The sequence below is a fragment of the Oncorhynchus tshawytscha genome, linkage group LG04, assembly GCF_018296145.1.
Source record: "Oncorhynchus tshawytscha isolate Ot180627B linkage group LG04, Otsh_v2.0, whole genome shotgun sequence".
Lineage (NCBI taxonomy): Eukaryota > Metazoa > Chordata > Actinopteri > Salmoniformes > Salmonidae > Oncorhynchus > Oncorhynchus tshawytscha.
In genome coordinates, this window is record NC_056432.1 from 53887981 (window position 1) to 53908312 (window position 20332).

The window sequence follows — 20332 nt, forward strand, 5'->3', positions numbered from 1 at the left end:
CAGAGACGTGTACAAAGCTCTCCCTCGCCCTCCATTTGGTAAATCCGACCACAACTCTATCCTCCTGATTCCTGCTTACAAGCAAAAATTAAAGCAGGAAGCACCAGTGACTCTGTCTAAAAAAAATGGTCAGATGAAGCAGATGCTAAACTACAGGACTGTTTTGCTATCACAGACTGGAACATGTTCCGGGATTCTTCTGATGACATTGAGGAATACACCACATCAGTCACTGGGTTTATCAATAAGTGCATTGAGGACGTCGTCCCCACAGTGACTGTACGTACATACCCCAACCAGAAGCCATGGATTACGGCAACACTCGTACTGAGCTAAAGGGTAGAGCTGCCGCTTTCAAGGTGCAGGACTAACCCGTAAGCTTACAAGAAATCCCGCAATGCCCTGCGACGAACCATCAAACAGGCAAAGCGTCAATACAGGGCTAAGATTGAATCATACTACACCGGTTCCGACGCACATCAGATGTGGCAGGGCTTGGAAACTATTACAGACTACAAAGGGAAGCAGAGCCGCGAGCTGCCCAGTGACACGAGCCTACCAGACGAGCTAAATCACATCTATGCTCGCTTCGAGGCAAGCAACACTGAGGCATGCATGAGAGCATCAGCTGTTCCGGACGACTGTGTGATCACGCTCTCCGTAGCCGGCGTGAGTAAGACGTTTAAACAGGTCAACATACACAAGGCTGCGGGGCCAGACGGATTACCAGGACGTGTGCTCCAGGCATGTGCTGACCAACTAGCAGATGTCTTCACTGACATTTTCAACATGTCCCTGATTGAGTCTGTAATACCAAAATGCTTCAAGCAGACCACCATAGTCCCTGTGCCCATGAACACAAAGGCAACCTGCCTAAATGACTACAGAACCGTAGCACTCACGTCTGTAGCCATGAAGTGCTTTGAAAGGCTGGTAAATGGCTCATATCAACACAATTATCCCAGAAACCCTAGATCCACTCCAATTTGCATACCGCCCAAACAGATCCACAGATGATGCAATCTCTATTGCACTCCACACTGCCCTTTCCCACCTGGACAAAAGGAACACGTGTGAGAATGCTATTCATTGACTACAGCTCAGCGTTCAACACCATAGTACCCTCAAAGCTCGTCACTAAGCTAAGGAACCTGGGACTAAACACCTCCCTCTGCAACTGGATCCTGGACTTCCTGACGGGTCACCCCCAGGTGGTGAGGGTAGGTAGCAACACATCTGCCACACTGATCCTCAACACTGGAGCTCCCCAGGGGTTCGTGCTGAGTCCCCTTCCTGTACTCCCTCTTCACCCATGACTGCATGGCCAGGCACGAGTCCAACACTATCATTACGTTTGCAGACGACACAACAGTGGAAGGCCTGATCACCGACAATGACGAGACAGCCTATAGGGAGGAGGTCAGAGACCTGGCCAGGTGGTGCCAGAATAACAACCTATCCCTCAACGTAACCAAGACTAAGGAGATGATTGAGGACTACAGGAAAAGGAGCACATCCCCATTCTCAGCAACGGGGCTGTCGTGGAGCAGGTTGAGAGCTTCAAATTCCTTGGTGTCCACATCAACAAACTAGAATGGTCCAAAATCAAATGAAATTTATTTACAGTGCCTTGCGAAAGTATTCGGCCCCCTTGAACTTTGCGACCTTTTGCCACATTTCAGGCTTCAAACATAAAGATATAAAACTGTATTTTTTTGTGAAGAATCAACAACAAGTGGGACACAATCATGAAGTGGAACGACATTTATTGGATATTTCAAACTTTTTTAACAAATCAAAAACTGAAAAATTGGGCGTGCAAAATTATTCAGCCCCCTTAAGTTAATACTTTGTAGCGCCACCTTTTGCTGCGATTACAGCTGTAAGTCGCTTGGGGTATGTCTCTATCAGTTTTGCACATCGAGAGACTGAAATTTTTTCCCATTCCTCCTTGCAAAACAGCTCGAGCTCAGTGAGGTTGGATGGAGAGCATTTGTGAAGAGCAGTTTTCAGTTCTTTCCACAGATTCTCAATTGGATTCAGGTCTGGACTTTGACTTGGCCATTCTAACACCTGGATATGTTTATTTTTGAACCATTCCATTGTAGATTTTGCTTTATGTTTTGGATCATTGTCTTGTTGGAAGACAAATCTCCGTCCCAGTCTCAGGTCTTTTGCAGACTCCATCAGGTTTTCTTCCAGAATGGTCCTGTATTTGGCTCCATCCATCGTCCCATCAATTTTAACCATCTTCCCTGTCCCGGCTGAAGAAAAGCAGGCCCAAACCATGATGCTGCCACCACCATGTTTGACAGTGGGGATGATGTGTTCAGGGTGATGAGCTGTGTTGCTTTTACGCCAAACATAGCGTTTTGCATTGTTGCCAAAAAGTTCAATTTTGGTTTCATCTGACCAGAGCACCTTCTTCCACATGTTTGGTGTGTCTCCCAGGTGGCTTGTGGCAAACTTTAAACAACACTTTTTATGGATATCTTTAAGAAATGGCTTTCTTCTTGCCACTCTTCCATAAAGGCCAGATTTGTGCAATATACGACTGATTGTTGTCCTATGGACAGAGTCTCCCACCTCAGCTGTAGATCTCTGCAGTTCATCCAGAGTGATCATGGGCCTCTTGGCTGCATCTCTGATCAGTCTTCTCCTTGTATGAGCTGAAAGTTTAGAGGGACGGCCAGGTCTTGGTAGATTTGCAGTGGTCTGATACTCCTTCCATTTCAATATTATCGCTTGCACAGTGCTCCTTGGGATGTTTAAAGCTTGGGAAATCTTTTTGTATCCAAATCCGGCTTTAAACTTCTTCACAACAGTATCTCGGACCTGCCTGGTGTGTTCCTTGTTCTTCATGATGCTCTCTGCGCTTTTAACGGACCTCTGAGACTATCACAGTGCAGGTGCATTTATACGGAGACTTGATTACACACAGGTGGATTGTATTTATCATCATTAGTCATTTAGGTCAACATTGGATCATTCAGAGATCCTCACTGAACTTCTGGAGAAAGTTTGCTGCACTGGAAGTAAAGGAGCTGAATAATTTTGCACGCCCAATTTTTCAGTTTTTCATTTGTTAAAAAAGTTTGAAATATCCAATAAATGTCGTTCCACTTCATGATTGTGTCCCATTTGTTGTTGATTCTTCACAAAAAATACAGTTTTATATCTTTATGTTTGAAGCCTGAAATGTGGCAAAAGGTCACAAAGTTCAAGGGGGCCGAATACTTTCGCAAGGCACTGTATATAGCCCTTCGTATATCAGGTGATATCTCAATGTGCTGTACAGAAACCCAGCCTAAAACCCCAAACAGCAAGCAATGCAGGTGTAGAAGCACGGTGGCTAGGAAAAACTCCCTAGAAAGGCCAAAACCTAGGAAGAAACCTAGAGAGGAACCAGGCTATGTGGGGTGGCCAGTCCTCTTCTGGCTGTGCTGGGTGGAGATTATAACAGAACATGGCCAAGATGTTCAAATGTTCATAAATGACCAGCATGGTCATAAAATAATAAGGCAGAACAGTTGAAACTGGAGCACAGATACTTTTTTTAAGGTAAGGGCGTGGATCAGAAAATCAGTCAGTATCTGGTGGGACCACCATTTTCCTCATGCAGCGCGAGAGATCTCCTTCGCATATAGTTACTTGATCAGGCTGTTGATTGTGGCCTGTGGAATATTGTCCCACTCCTCTTCAATGGCTGTGCAAAATTGCTGGATATTGGCGGGAACTGGAACACGCTGTCATACACGTAGATCCAGAGTGTCCCAAACATGCTCAATGGGTGACATGTCTGGTGAGTTTATAAGCCATTGAAGAACTGGGATATTTTCAGCATCCAGGAATTGTTTACAGATCCTTGCGATATGGGACCGTGCATTATCATGCTGAAACATGAGGTGATGGCGGCGGACGAATGCCACAACAATGGGCCTCAGGGTCTCGTCACAGTATCTCTGCTGCATTCAAATTGCCATTAATAAAATGCAATGGTGTTAGTTTTCTGTAGCTTATGCCTGCCCATATCATAACCCTGTCTCATGGTCTGACAAATACCGCTCCATCTATCACCTTTCACTGCAGATGCGGAAGTTCGACATTGGCGGATTGAGACAGATCCAATGCAAAAAAAAAATCCCTAGTTTAAAACGGACAGATTTTTATGGGGATTTTTTTATATGCTAATTAAATTTCCACTGTGGCTCGGACATCGACTCTAGTGGGTTAAAATCGGCCCAGTGCTGTCAGAGATATCACGTACGAACAAACTAATGTACGAAAGCACTAACGGACGGAGACAGATCCACAGTCCCCTTCCCGATTTCATCATGGGGGACAACAAGTAGACTACACAGACAGACATGATATGGGGAATAGGAGACATTGGCCTAACTTATGAATGCATACTGATTAATGGCATATAGTGGTGTAGAACTAGGCTATAGTCACCATGTGTCTAAGTGTTGTCACGATACCAGAATTTTGACTTCGATACCAAGTTTAGTATCACGACAGTGTTTCCGCAGCAGTCATTTTACTGTGGCGCTGTGCCACGCCAAAGGCATTGCCGCCAGACCAAAACAATAACTCTGCCGAGCGCACTTTGAAGATGCTAGAACTGTCCACATTTACTTTTCCTCTGCAAACAAAACAAGTAATGAATAGGAAAATCAGATGGCCCCATATGATATTTTATCCATTTACCTAATTGGCTTGTTGTGTGTTCTATGCGAGAGAAATATTCCTCGAGGCGCATTCAAGTTGCGAGTGACATAGGAAGGGACAAGCAGTCAACGCACAACAATACTTGCAATTGTGAAAAACAGCCGTTTTAATGGCCTTTGTTGAAAAGGGGGGGATCCCAGCTTTGCATTTCAACTTTAACTCCTAAATATATCGAACTGCACAATTTTCAACTGCGTTTTTAGCAGCATTCTCTCCAAATGCATAGGGGAGAGTGGGGCTAAATGTAACGGGTCAATTGTAGGGTAAAAACGCCACCCCCGCTCCCTCCCTCCCTCCTGGAGGACATGAGCCCTAGGATCATGCCTCAGGACAACCTGGCCGTCCCCAGCCAACATGGTCATGCTGCTGCTCCAGTTTCAACTGTTCTGCCTGCGGATATGGAACCCGGATGTGCTACCTTGTCCCGGACCTGCTGTTCTTGACTTTCTGTCTCAACCTCTGAATGCTGAACTGACATTTACTTCTGAGGTACTGACCTGTTGCACTCTGTACAACCACTCTGATTATTATTTGACCATGCTGGTCATCTATGAACGTTTGAACATCTTAAACAATCTGGCCTTAAATGGCCATGTACTGTTATAATCTCCACCCGGCTCAGCCAAAAGAGGACTGGCCAACCCTCAGAGCCTTGTTCCTCTAGGTTTCTACCTAGATTCCTGCCTTTCTAATGAGTTTTTCCTAGCCACCGTGCTTCTACATCTGCATTGCTTGCTGTTTTAGATTTTTAGGCTGGGTTTCTGTATAGCACTGTGACATCTGCTGATGTAAAAAGGGCTTTATAAATAAATGTGATTGGGCCATTGACAAATTGTAAGTAGACAGATTACTTTTTTGTTGTTGAGCAAAAGTTGTGGCAACCAGGGAAAGTGTTGGGAGGGAAATAATTGTGACATGAAGTGGTTTCTGTGATAAGTACAGGCAGGGGGCATATTACTCCGGTTGGCAGTTACCCCAACTTAGCTAGTATATTCACTGTGTTTATGAAAAACATTTTTAGACATAAAATTCATCAATAGGATGCTAACTAGTTAAATATCGCATCTGGGAACAGGCTAATGATTAGCCCAATAAGATGAACGCAGGGTTCGAGCCCTGAATGCTGATTGGCTGACAGCCGTGGTATATTAGATCGTATATTTTTACTGCTCTAATTACGTTGGTAGCTAGTTTTCTAAAAGCAATAAGGCACATCAGGGGTTTGTGGTATACGGCCAATATACCATGGCTAAGGGCTGTGTCCAGGCACTCCGCTTGTGCCTAAGAACAGCCCTTAGCCATGGAATATTGGTCATATACCACACCCCCTCTGCCTTATTGGTTAAATACGCAACCCCATGCTTCAGCCTATTTATTTATAGTTTATTTATGCTGCATCAGTTGGCCTATAGGTGATAAAGCTTATTGCTAATGGCATAGCTCTTAATATGGACAAAGCATAGGCTATATGCATGGTACAATATGTACAAATACATTTGAATAAATAATTTCACCAATATGTTATTGGGCTCATTTCCGTAAGTGGAAATTGTATTTTAGATGGTGTCAGCATAATTTAATTGTAATTTATTTTGGAGTAAAATATCCTTTTAAAAAGTCACCTGAGCTTCTCAAGTCCTTCTACATAAAAATATCTGAGGGACACACCGGACCCCCCAAAACAAGAGGGGGAGGAACCCGCACTTCAACAGTTTATGGTGGAAATCAGCTTGGAAATCAGCATGTTTTGCGTTATTTATATTATCAATTGATGTTAGCTTCAGCTGTAAGCTAGCAAGACAAGTTAGCTCACAAAGCTGAAAGCCACTGGTATCTTCTCGCATTGTAAAGTGTTCTAGCCTTCATGGACATTGTTTGGCAAACAGTATTAACAGTTTCAACAGTTCTACATGCAGTGTCGCATTATTCAAGTGTGTCAATTTCTGTGCGGCATGAGTTGGGAGCAAACATGATGCAGCCCAGACTCCTAGTGCAGGCTAGCAATGAGTAAGTGGAGCAGGCACAGTGCGTGCCTCGCACTATAAGGGGGAGATTGGCTGTGCAGATAGAGTTGATCCAAGACACACATTTGACACAAGTACCGAAATAAAAATTCCAGGACCAAACTGTTTGTCATGTTCTAGTATTGGAAAGGTACAGATGTTTCAGTATACAGTGCAACACTAGTGTCTACATTATAGAATAGCAGATGCGGGAGTCATTTTCTAAAATGTCTGCTCGAAACATCCTGAGGCCTTTCAACTTTAGAATCTTGATACACTACCATTCTTCACATGCAATTCTTAACCACTACTTGTAGGCCCAACTAGTATCTACTACTATAGTGTCCTTGTGAATTAGCCCTTGTGTGGCATGTCGAACCAAAGCATACCAGTGTAGGCATAGGGTCCATTGAAGGGGAAAAAGCAAGGGAGAGAAAGTGTTCTTACCCTCCCATGGTGGGTACCTCCAGGGCAGTGTGGGGAAGCTCACATTGTGGCTGCCCATGCTGCTCCGTGGACAGGTACAAGACTTCAGCGTCGATGCTATCCATCCAGTGCCTTTCACAATCACTACAGAAATACACCAAACAGCACAGGACAAACATGATACTCATGAGTCACAAGAAAAACAAACAGTAGATGGAAAGGACTTATAGTGACTGAGACAAAGACAGTTTGACAGAGGAAAAAGTGTAACATGCATGTGGAAGATATGAGAGAAATCGAAATGTACATGACAAAATTGGACACACAAGAATGATTTAAAAAACAAATTAATTACAGGCACTGCGTGTAGACTCGACTGTGCATAGACGTTCTTTCTGGATGCAAACAAGGGCAGGCAACCTAGAAAAGGTTACATAGAATGCACAGCTACTAAAGTTGAGTGATTTGTCTTATTGCTTTAAAGACGATATGAAATGAGTGGACCTAAAAATACTGCTATCTCCTTGGCCTACATTTAAAAAACGAATTGCTAGTCTGAGTTACTTTGTGCTTCTCTGAATTATTTGCACAACAATCTCAAGGGATGAGAGAAGCTAGGTCAAGGCATTTGGTTAGATTACAACTACCCTGGGGTGTAAAGGTGAAAAACTGCTTTCTGACACGAAGTACACCGACATATACACTTATATAATTAGCCAGCTGTGTTGTTGAAAGACCCCAAGATTCAGGACTGTTCATAAGGCAGATGTCCATAGCTATGGTACTCCATCATGCCAAAGTGTTTAAAGTAGGGATGCACGATATAAAATTGGTAAGCATATCGGAATCAGCCAACTTTGGGCACCGGCCAGTTTAACGCAGATGTGCAAAACCGATGTCAAATCTGACGTGCATACCTATATAAACGTAGGTAGATGACGTAATGACGCCACAAAAAATATAGAGCTACACGTGCAACAAAGCATTCCTAAACTAGCCCACAATGTCTGCTGTGTGGATCGAGCAGTCAACAAGTCGAGCAGTCATTTGAAAGAGTAAGAACATTTCTGCGAGACAACTCAAAGGTGTAATTCCTTAACACCAAGATAATGGAATTCATTGCCCTTGACAATCAACTGTTCTCTGTCGTGGATGATGTTGGCTTTCGCTGACCGGTCGAGCACTGGTACACACTACCAAGTAGGCGCTATTTTTTTAGATGTTGCCCTATCGGAGTTACACAGTATTGTTGAAAGTTACATCCATGAGCTACTTGCTATGGGCGTCACTGCTATTAACGTCACAATTGACATTTGGACCAGCGATGTCAGCCCCATGAGCATTGAGTCTGACAGCACAGTGGGTCAGCGAGGATTTCGTACTGAGGAAAGCCATATTGCATGCTCAAGAATGTGCTGGTTCTCATACCGCTGCTGCCATTTCAATGGCATTTGAGAACAAGAACATGAACTAGCACCATTCCAACAACTTTATCAAGAAATAAGCTCAACTGCGTCTGCAGCAGACCGGATACACTGTCATGGGTTTGAAATGCCTGCTCAACAAAAATGGGGTTTACTTGGAAAAGTACTCTAGTAGAGGCAGTGAACAAGCAATTCAGTGGCACTCTCTCTGAGCCTCTGTGTTACCACCATGCTCGATGCTACGTACAAGCACCGCTACTTCGATGTAGACAATAAAAAACAGGGCTTACGTGGAATGTTACAGACACAGCTGGACAAAATGGAAACAAACGCAGTGACAGTGCACACCAAGGAAGAGAGGCCACAGACAGAGCTGAAACTTCACTGCTTGACATGTATTTTTATTTTATTTTTTATTTGACCTTTATTTAACTAGGCAAGTCAGTTAAGAGCAAATTCTTATTTTCAATGACAGCCTAGGAACAGTGGGTTAACTGCCTGTTTAGGGGAAGAACAACAGATTTGTACCTTGCTCAGGGATTTGAACTTGCAACCTTCCGGTTACTAGTCCAACGCTCTAACCACTAGGCTACCCTGCCGCCACCATTCTTGATTTAATGTTGTCTTTACATATACTAAATAATGTGGGAAACTTGTTTTGATTCAGAACGGACCATTATCATGCACCCGTCTCAAAACAGGGGCAGCGGGGGAAAAAATATGTAATCTATGCACTTAAATAGTTAATGGTGGTTCCGGTGGTTCATTTTCATGACAGCCTGGTAGGCTAAACTCCTGTTGTAAAGAGAAGCAATATGCTTCATATTAGGAAAGTTGAGAAATAAATAGTAGGCCTAGCCTATAGAAAGCTGATGGGAGCATGTGATGCAGGGGAGCACGTGATGCCGCGGAGCTGAGCAGACGTTGACAAACCGAGCTCTTCAAAGTTATTCTATTATTACCTAAATAACGTTGTAACAATATTCTAACATCGGCTGATAAATTGTCAAGTACTTACCTTCCCAAAGAGCCATGGACCTCCGACCGAGAGGCAAGAAGGATGACCAAAACGTTGTTGATTTCCAAGATAACAATAACACTACAGCTAGCAAGATTAGCATTAGCCATCATAATTCAGACGACAGTTCCAGACTGTTGCTCTCAGCAGCCTCTTGCGAGCCTGCCGACATGCTGGCTACTCTCCTCCGGGAAATTCAGGGTGGTAACAAAGGTCTTTCTATGAAAATTGATAAGAAATCGTCTGAACTCCATTCTTCCATTGACTACCTGAAATCCTCCATGAATGATCTCCTTTTGAGAACGACTGATGCAGAGTTGCGCATTAGCACAGGTGAAGATACCATCGCTCGACATGACCAGGTCTTGATACAACTGCAAAAGGACAATGCCTACCTCAAAAACAAGGTAGATCAGATGGAGAACCAGAGAAGACGTAGTAATATCCGTGTGGTGGGATTGAAAGAGGACAGCGAGGGCCGTGACCCGGTCCGTTTCTTCACTCAATGGATCCCGGAGGTCCTAGGCATAATCAACTTCACCAAGCCGCTGGAAATCGAACCCGCCCACAGAACATCAGCGCCGAAACCCCGGCCAGATGAGCCCCCACGGGCCGTCCTGATCAGGTTCCTCCATTTCCAAGACAGAGAGAAGATACTGCAACTCGCAAGAGCCAAAGGGGACATCACCATCGATGGCAAGAGGGTCAGCCTTTTCCCGGATATGAGCGCGGATCTCGCCAGACGTCGCAAGCAGTTCAGGCCTGCCGCCAAAGCACTGAAGGAGAAGAACATCACCGGCTGCTTTCCCCCTCATTTATGTTAATCTTTCGAAAAGAGACTCAAGCAGCCCTTACCGTGGGCAGTAAATATTCAGCCATAAATATCTATTCACAACGTTTGTTTTCAACATAGAGAGCTCGCAGGTTTTAGTTTAGTTTTAGCCAAGGTTTAGCTAGTAAGAGCAAGATGGAAAGCGAGCAGCAACGTATCTCTACAAGTGTATTCATGTTTGACTTTTGGGATTGTTGTTTTAGTCTGACAATCAGGGTGGGTGAGATTTTTTTTCTATGTTTATTGTTTCCTTCCTAAAGAGACACATAGGTCACTTCTGTGTTCAAACCAAAGTGGAAACATTTCCTAACTATCTACATATGATAGATTTCCATTCAGTTACATATTTGAAACCCAACCTAATGCTTAATCCACTAAAATATGTCACATTCAACGTAAAAGGTCTTAACAGCCCAATTAAAAGGAAAATAATCTATACATACCGTAAGAAATTAAAGGCTGACATTGTGTTTTTACAAGAAACACATCTTAGCCAGTGAACACAAGAAATTGAAGAGGGAATGGGTAGGACAAGTTATTGCGTCCTCTTAACTCCAAAGCAGACACATCCCCTTCTGCATCAATAACACCATCTCTGATCCCTCTGGCAGGTTTGTTTTGGTGCAGGGGCATATGTTTTCAGAGTCTTGGACCCTATTGAATATTTATGCTCCTAACTTCGATGACCATATGTTTATTCAAAATGTCTTCCTTCAGGTCGCTCAAGCACCACCAGGATGGCTACTGGTTGGAGGAGATTTAAATTTTTGTTTAGATACAGTTCTTGATAGGTCCTCTGATAAACCCTCACTTCTTATCAAAGCTGGAAAGCTCACCATGTCATTCATGAAATATCTCAATTTACTAGACATCTGGAGACAGTTGCACCCACAGGATAGGGACTACTCTTTTTATTCACACCCACACGCATAGATACCTTTTTACTTTCGACACAACTGTTTCATAGAGTGTTAGATGTCGAGTATCTCCCCAGATTGCTTAGTGACCATTCTCCTCTGGTATTATCAATCTCCATTCCTACCAAGGTAAATGGAGCATATAGATGGAGACTAAATTCTACACTCCTAAAGCAACCTGAATTTTGTGCATTCATCAAAGAGCAGATCAATATTTTTACTTTGACAAACAAACCCTCCGCTCCTGACAGTTTCATTCTTTGGGACACATTGAAGGCCTATCTGAGGGGACAGATAATTTCCTATACTAAAGGGCTGAAGAGAAAACACGGTGCGGAACTGAGTGCCCTTGAATCTGAAATCTCAGAGCTAGAGAAAACCTACCAAAGAGGCTCGACTAAACATCTATACAGGCTTTTGGTAAATAAAAAAACTGAAATATAATATTCTGAACACATATCAAGCTGAGAGGGCCATCACTAAATCAAAACAGCGTTATTACGAGCTTGGAGAGAAAGCTCACAAAGTATTGGCATGGCAACTGAAAGCAGAGGAAAGTAAGAGGACAATTAATGCTATAGAAACTCTTACTAATGAGATATTTCGACCCTACTGAAATTAATAATACTTTTAAGAAATACTATGAAGACCTCTACACTTCCCAATCAAGTGATGATCTATCAGAGATCGACTCCTTTCTCTCTCTCAACCTCCCATGCCTGTCAGGGGAAGACAGCGAGCGCCTGAGTGAACACTTCTAAGTTCCTGAATTGTTGGAGGCCATTAAATCCTTACCTTCTAATAAATCTCCTGGGGAGGATGGCTTCACTCCAGAGTTCTATAACGAATTTAGGGCAGTGATTACTGTAATCCACAAGAAAGGGAAAAACCCGCTAAAGTGCGCCTCCTATAGACCAATCTCTCTCCTTAACACAGATTGTAAACTGGTCACCGAGATGCTATCTAAGAGACTGGAGTCATGTCTTCCCCTGTTGGTCAACCCAGATCAGACTGGCTTCATAATTAATAGATTATCCTCCAATAATCTCAGAACAAAATACCTAGTGTCGCAGTCTCTCTCAACGCTGAAAAGGCCTTTGATAGGGTTGAATGGCCATACCTCCTTCGCGTCTTGGAAAAGTTTGGTTTTAGGTACCGTGTTTGTAAATTTGATAAAAGCACTCTACAAATCTCCTAAAGCTAGGATTGCTACCAATGGGATTACTACCTCCTCTTTATAGGGGGAACAGACAAGGTTGCCCAATTAGCCCCAAACTCTTTGCCCTCGCCATCGAACCGTTGGCTGAAGCTATTAGAACGTGCCCTGACATACATGGCTTTGAGGTGGGCCCCCATACCAATAAAATATCACTCTTTGCGGACGACCTTATCTTATTTCTAACAAACCCAGAACACTCCCTCTCTCACTTGCAGATCCTACTACAGTGTTATAGTTCTTTCTCTGGATATAAGGTCAATTTTGATAAAAGTGAAATCTTACCGTTGTCTGTCTTTGCCCATCATACCATCAAGCACAAGTTTCCTTTTAGATGGTCGCCTATGGGCTTCACATATTTGGGCATAGTGGTGGATGGTAATCTGAACAACCTCTATAAACTCAATCTGGCCAATTTGTTGCAAAAGGTGGAGGGTGACCTTTGTAAATGGATGGACTTACCTCTCACTCTACTGGGTAGAATTAATGTAATTAAAATGAATGTCTTGCCCAGATTTCTATATCTGTTTCAATCTCTTCCTATCCCTGTTCCCGCAGCACTCTTTTCCTCTCTCGACAAGCTGACCAGACGGTTTATCTGGCACGGCAAAACCCCTAGGGTTGGCCTGGATAAACTGACCCTTGATTACAGTCAAGAGGGCTTAAACCTCCCCAATTTTAGAATGTACTACTGGGCTGCGCAGTCTAGGTCTCTGGCTCAGAGGTTTGACAATGGTCCCTCTCCCTCATGGTTGAACATTGAAAAGCTTGAGGTAAATGATGACACTGGGGCAGAATTGTTTTACAAATGGGACAGAAAATCTATAAAAACCATCACAGACAACCCTTTAATCATACATTCTGTCCTGGCATGGTGCAAACTGCATGAGCTGTTCACACGAGGGGGATTCCTTTCCCCTAAAACTCCTTTATGGAACAATAGATTGATTCCTATGTTTTTCCAGAATAGTAACTTTAGACCATGGTCTGATAAGGGGATCACTCTTCTGGAACATTGTTACGAGGAGGGAGTTCTTATGTCTTTTGATCAGCTGAAACAGAAATACCACTTGCCAAACAGGGACTTCTTTAGCTACCTACAACTACGAAACTTTATTAGGGTGACTCAAGGGACAATGGAACCTACCTAAGATGTCACCTATTGAACAACTCTGCCACGCAGACCAACCACTGTTCAAGACCATTTCCCGTGTTTACGATGCTCTTATGTCAGGACTAACACTGCCCGAGCTAGATAAACCCCGAACTTAGATGGGAAAAAGATCTGGGTATTGATCTTGATGAGGGTCTATGGAGTGACCTATGCAGGGATGGTGTTACATCCACATTGAACTCCAGATACAGACTGATGCAGTTTAATTTCCTCCATCAGCTCTATATCACCCCATCTAGACTGCACAAGTTCAACTCTGATATCTCCTCCCTATGTTTTAGATGTGGCTCAGATGAAGGAACATTCCTCCATTCCACTTGGCAGTGTTTAAAACTACACGGTTTCTGGCAGGGGGTATGCGATACCATATCCTCAATTCACGGGGTTGCATTCCCTTTAGACCCGGAGGTCTGTTTACTGGGCACCTTTACTAACAACAATCTTAGGCAAAGCCATACTATAAAGCTAACAGAAATATTGCTAGCGATTGTCAAGAAATGTATTGCCTTGAAATGGAAATTGGATTCCTCCCTGCCAGTTGCAATGTGGAAGTTAATAATTGTATCCCACTGGAGAAAATCACTTACTGCTTAAGGAATAAGATATTTTACAGAATTTGGCAACCTTTTGACTATATGGAGAATCTCCCCCCACATCACATTGATTGAATCTCTATATAATCCTCACATAATGTTTCACACGCAATGCATAATATGTAGCCTACGGCAGGTGACCATATGATCCAATGTCTCATTATTTTAATTTTATGTTTGTATACATAATTAGAATTATTTTTATTACGCTTGTCTGTTACTGTCACTTTGTCCTATCGTTGTCTAAAATCTTTTCACTTTTGTTTTGAATGTTCTTAATTGGAAAATGCAAAAATAAAATATTTTTTTTAAAAGAAAGCTGATGGGATCATCTTTTTAAGAGACCATCACTTGGTTTTCTCACGCAATTGCATAGCCTATAGAAATGTTGCACAACATGAGCTCATTCTCTCATGAAGTGTTTGATTAGACTTGATGACATATGCATTGATGTCAGAGTGATTAGAGGGACAATCTAGTGCTGAGTATCAGGCAGTTAGCAAGTTTGGAAAGCTACCAATGACCAGCAGCATCAGAGCTTGGAGAAGCCTAATTACCTTGACTAAACAGTCACGTGGAAATTGACTGCTGTCATGACTCGTGACCACCGGTGTGGTAGTAATATGGTCACTGTAACAGCCCTAACCGGGGCAAGGTTCATCTTCCAACAGGACAAAAACCCTCATCACACAGCCAAGACAATGCAAGAGTGCCTTCGGGACAAGTCTCTGAATGTCATTGAGAGGCCCAATAGTTGAAGTGTATCTATGATGAAAATTACAGGCCTCTCTCATCTTTTTAAGTGGGAGAACTTGCACAATTGGTGGCTGACTAAATACTTTTTTGCCCCACTGTAGGTGCACCAAGCTTGTAGAGAGTCTTTCCCAAGAAGACTCTAGGCTTTAATCACTGCCAAAGGTGATTCAACAAAGTACTGAGTAAAGGGTCTGAATACTTACGTAAATGTGATAGTTATTTTTATACATTTGCAAAAATGTATAAAAACCTATTTTTTCTTTGTCATTATGGGGTAGTGTGTGTAGATTAATGAGGGGGGAAACAATTAAATCTATTTTAGAATAAGGCTGTATCGTAACAATGTGGAAAAAGTCAAGGGGTCTGAATATTTTACGAATGCACTGCTAAACTAAAAAAAAGCTTAGTCGACCAACAGCCTATCGACCAAACAATCGGCAGTCGAATAATTAGGGTCAGCCCTAATTCCAGTGCAGACTGGTATCTGAAGATGTTGGGCAAATTCTTCTTTATTGAACAAAATACAATTCTGAAGATTCTGGATCCCTATTTTAACAATAACATAACAGCCAACTCAAAATTCATGACAATCACTGCATTAGGTTGCACTTTGAAATATCCTGCATGGACGTGTTAGATAAAAACGTATTTCTTGAATACGATCTTAGTAGTATATTACACCTCTTAATAAACGCTGTGAATTACTTTATAAGTGATTACTTGTTTTTTTCTATTGCGTGTCCAAGCTTTTTTTGTTGTTGAAGCGACGAAATTATGGGCTGGTACCACCAACTAAAAAAGTTAGTGGCGCCAATGCCACCTGAGGAAAATGTTAGTAGAAAGGCCTGTAGTATTCCCTTCCCTCTTCCTGTTCTGCATCATCATAAAATTCCTCTCCTTGCCCAGTCCGGTTTTAACCCTGACCGCTTACAGATATAGTATGTACTTATAAGAATATTTAGAAGATAAATACACAACGTTGAGACAGAGTACGAGAGGTCAAGACGTCAATAGAATTAACAAATGGAAATAGTGTTTTTTCTGTAAAATGGAATTATTTATCAATGGGTCAGAGACATGGGAGTATCTATACAGTGAGCCTGAAATAGTATACTTGTTATTTGGCCATTGGCCCAGTTGTACTGCAAGGACTTCTAATTGGTCAACCACAGGCTAGGGCTGGGTAATAAAACTAGATCCTGTCCCTTTGGAGATAATCACAGGAGAGAATCACTGGATAGCATTACCATCTACTTCCAAGCATGATTTGTCCTATTTGAATAGACCTATTTTAACCCCCGATTTGCTTTGGGGTCTGTGTTAAAGAATAACATCACCTGCTAACACTCATCCATATCCAGTCTCTCACCAGAGCCCCACTAAGTACATCCACAGTATGTTTTTTCAATACTGTCAATAACGTTTAAATTATTTATTTGCAGTAGTTTTTTTTAATACATTTGAATATTTGTAGCAACTTTTAAAGTAAATGCCTATAGTTAACTTGTACAACACGTTAGGAGATAAAGAACATTGCGTTCTTAATTTCACGTGTACGCTTATGGTAGTCCCCAGTCACGTGTTGTTCGTTTACAAGCACACAACGATGAGGCCAGAGCCTTGTGATTCACTCACTGTGCAGCATGCGTCAGGTGATTTAATTACAGCATGGAATTAATAACTAAAATGTTTTCTATCTTATAACTATTAAGTTACCTGTTAGAAATGTGCTAAATGCTCTGCAGTTGTGCATTTGGTTTGCTAATTTAGTAGCTATTTAGCTATCTAGCTAAGTGGTTAGCAGTTCGACAGATACAACGACACAGAGTTACACATGGAGTAAAACAAACATACAGTCAATAACACAGTATAAACAAGTCTATATACAATGTGAGCAAATGAGGTGAGAAGGGAGGTAAAGGCAAAAAATGCCATGGTGGCAAAGTAAGTACAATATAGCAAGTAAAACACTGGAATGGTAGTTTTGCAATGGAAGAATGTGCAAAGTAGAAATAAAAATAATGGGGTGCAAAGGAGCAAAATTAATTAATTAATTAAAATTAAATACAGTTGGGAAAGAGGTAGTTGTTTGGGCTAAATTATAGGTGGGCTATGTACAGGTGCAGTAATCTGTGAGCTGCTCTGACAGTTGGTGCTTAAAGCTAGTGAGGGAGATAAGTGTTTCCAGTTTCAGAGATTTTTGTAGTTCGATCCAGTCATTGGCAGCAGAGAACTGGAAGGAGAGGCGGCCAAAGAAAGAATTGATTTTGGGGGTGACTAGAGATATACCTGCTGGAGCGTGTGCTACAGGTGGGAGATGCTATGGTGACCAGCGAGCTGAGATAAGGGGGGACTTTACCTAGCAGGGTCTTGTAGATGACATGGAGCCAGTGGGTTTGGCGACGAGTATGAAGCGAGGGCCAGCTATCGAGAGCGTACAGGTCGCAATGGTGGGTAGTATATGGGGCTTTGGTGACAAAACGGATTGCACTGTGATAGACTGCATCCAATTTGTTGAGTAGGGTATTGGAGGCTATTTTGTAAATGACATCGCCAAAGTCGAGGATTGGTAGGATGGTCAGTTTTACAAGGGTATGTTTGGCAGCATGAGTGAAGGATGCTTTTTTGCGAAATAGGAAGCCAATTCTAGATTTAACTTTGGATTGGAGATGTTTGATATGGGTCTGGAAGGAGAGTTTACAGTCTAACCAGACACCTAAGTATTTGTAGTTGTCCACGTATTCTAAGTCAGAGCAGTCCAGAGTAGTGATGTTGGACAGGCGGGTAGGTGCAGGTAGCGATCGGTTGAAGAGCATGCATTTAGTTTTACTTGTATTTAAGAGCAATTGGAGGCCACGGAAGGAGAGTTGTATGGCATTGAAGCTTGCCTGGAGGGTTGTTAACACAGTGTCCAAAGAAGGGCCGGAAGTATACAGAATGGTGTCGTCTGCGTAGAGGTGGATCAGAGACTCACCAGCAGCAAGAGCGACCTCATTGATGTATACAGAGAAGAGAGTCGGTCCAAGAATTGAACCCTGTGGCACCCCCATAGACACTGCCAGAGGTCCGGACAGCAGACCCTCCGATTTGACACACTGAACTCTATCAGAGAAGTAGTTGGTGAACCAGGCGAGGCAATCATTTGAGAAACCAAGGCTGTCGAGTTTGCCGATGAGGATTTGGTGATTGACAGAGTCGAAAGCCTTGGCCAGGTCGAGGAATACGGCTGCACAGTAATGTCTCTTATCGATGGCGGTTATGATATCGTTTAGGACCTTGAGCGTGGCTGAGGTGCACCCATGACCAGCTCTGAAACCAGATTGCATAGCAGAGAAGGTATGGTGAGATTCGAAATGGTCGGTAATCTGTTTGTTGACTTGGCTTTCGAAGACCTTAGAAAGGCACGGTAGGATAGATATAGGTCTGTAGCAGTTTGGGTCAAGAGTGTCCCCCTTTGAAGAGGGGGATGACCGCAGCTGCTTTCCAATCTTTGGGAATCTCAGACGACACGAAAGAGAGGTTGAACAGGCTAGTAATAGGGGTGGCAACAATTTCAGCAGATAATTTTAGAAAGAAAGGGTCCAGATTGTCTAGCCCGGCTGATTTGTAGGGGTCCAGATTTTGCAGCTCTTTCAGAACATCAGCTGAATGGATTTGGGAGGAGAAATGGGGAAGGCTTGGGCGAGTTGCTGTTGGGGGTGCAGTGCTGTTGACCGGGGTAGGAGTAGCCAGGTGGAAAGCATGGCCAGCCGTAGAAAAATGCTTATTGAAATTCTCAATTATGGTGGATTTATCAGTGGTGACAGTGTTTCCTATCTTCAGTGCAGTGGGCAGCTGGGAGGAGGTGTTCTTATTCTCCATGGACTTTACAGTGTCCCAGAACATTTTTTGAGTTAGTGTTGCAGGAAGCAAATTTCTGCTTGAAAAAGCTAGCCTTGGCTAGCCTAAGCATTCACTTAGTAACAGCAGAGAATCCACCCCTGGATCAAGAGCCTTACTGGCTATTATTTGTTTGGTGCGTGCATAAAACTGTGAATAGAATTTGAGTTACTTGTATACTTTGTCAGAAACTGTACAAAAGTTTGTAATGCGCTCGTTAGCATTCTCTACAGGATTTTACTTGTACTTGTTAGAATTGCTAACCTTCGGATTACAACGTATTAGTGGGTTTTGAAAACAGCGGCCCTTGTGTTCAGTGCTGGTATTACCGAATATCCCAGTACGGCGCAACACAAGGTTGGTATGACAATCTGGATACTGCCCAAGCCATAGATTTTCAAGTAGATTCAAGTCAACATTCACTGTCTTCTTGGTAAGCAACTACAGTGTAGATTTGGCCTTGCATTTTAGGTTATTGCCCTACTGAAAGGTGAATTAATCTCCCAGTATATGGTGGAAAGCAGGCTGAACCAGGTTTTCCTCTAGGATTTTGCCTGTGCTTAGCTCTATTCCATTTATTTTTTTTCCTGAAAAACTCCCCCGTCCTTAATGATTACAAGCATTCCCATAACATGATGCAGCTACCACTATGCTTGAAAATATGGAGAGTGCTACTCACGAATGTGTTGTAGTGGCCCTAAAAATAACACTTTGTATTCAGGACAAGATGTTCATTACTTTGACACATTTTTTTGCAGTATTACCTGAGTGCCCTGTTGCAAACAGGATGCATATGTTGTATTCTGTCCAGGCTTCCTTCTTTTCTCTCTGTCAATTAGGTTAGTATTGTGGAGTAACTACAATGTTGTTGATCCATGCTCAGTTTTCTCCAATCACAGCCATTAAAATCCAATGGTTTTTAAATCACTTTTGGCCTCTTGGTAAAATCCCTGAGAGGTTTCCTTCCTCTCCGGAAACTGAGTTAGGAAGGACGTCTGTATCTTTGTAGTGACTGGGTGTATTGCTACACCATCCAAAGTGTAATTAATAATTTCACCATGCTCAAAGGGATATTCAATATTCTACCAATAGGTGCCCTACATTGCAAAGCATTGGAAAACCTCCCTGGTTTTGTGGGTTGACTGCGTTTGATATGTACTGCTCGACAGAGGCACCTTACAGATAATTGTATGTATGGGGTACAGAGATAAGGTAGTCATTCAAAAATCATGTTAAAAAAACATTATTGCACACAGAGTCCATGCAACTTATTAAGCACATTTTTACTCCTGAACTTATAGTGGGCCAAAAAAGTATTTAGTCAGCCACCAATTGTGCAAGTTCTCCCACTTAAAACGAGGAG

At 42.7% G+C, this 20332-nt stretch overlaps 1 protein-coding gene across 26 annotated transcripts in view; it reads right to left on the minus strand.

The window, feature by feature from the left end:
- The window catches only part of LOC112248999 (CUGBP Elav-like family member 1), a 58155-nt gene that overhangs the window by 31675 nt on the left and 6148 nt on the right, over positions 1-20332 (minus strand). For 24 of the 26 annotated variants that reach the window (XM_024418528.2, XM_042320890.1, XM_024418530.2 and 21 more), the window contains exon 3: positions 7182-7304. The exons of the other annotated variants lie outside the window; for them this stretch is intronic. In XM_024418528.2, coding sequence (XP_024274296.1) covers positions 7182-7285 — 104 coding nt within the window. In that variant the 5' untranslated portion in view covers positions 7286-7304. The remainder of the gene's footprint in view (positions 1-7181; positions 7305-20332) is intronic. 26 annotated transcript variants of the gene reach the window in all.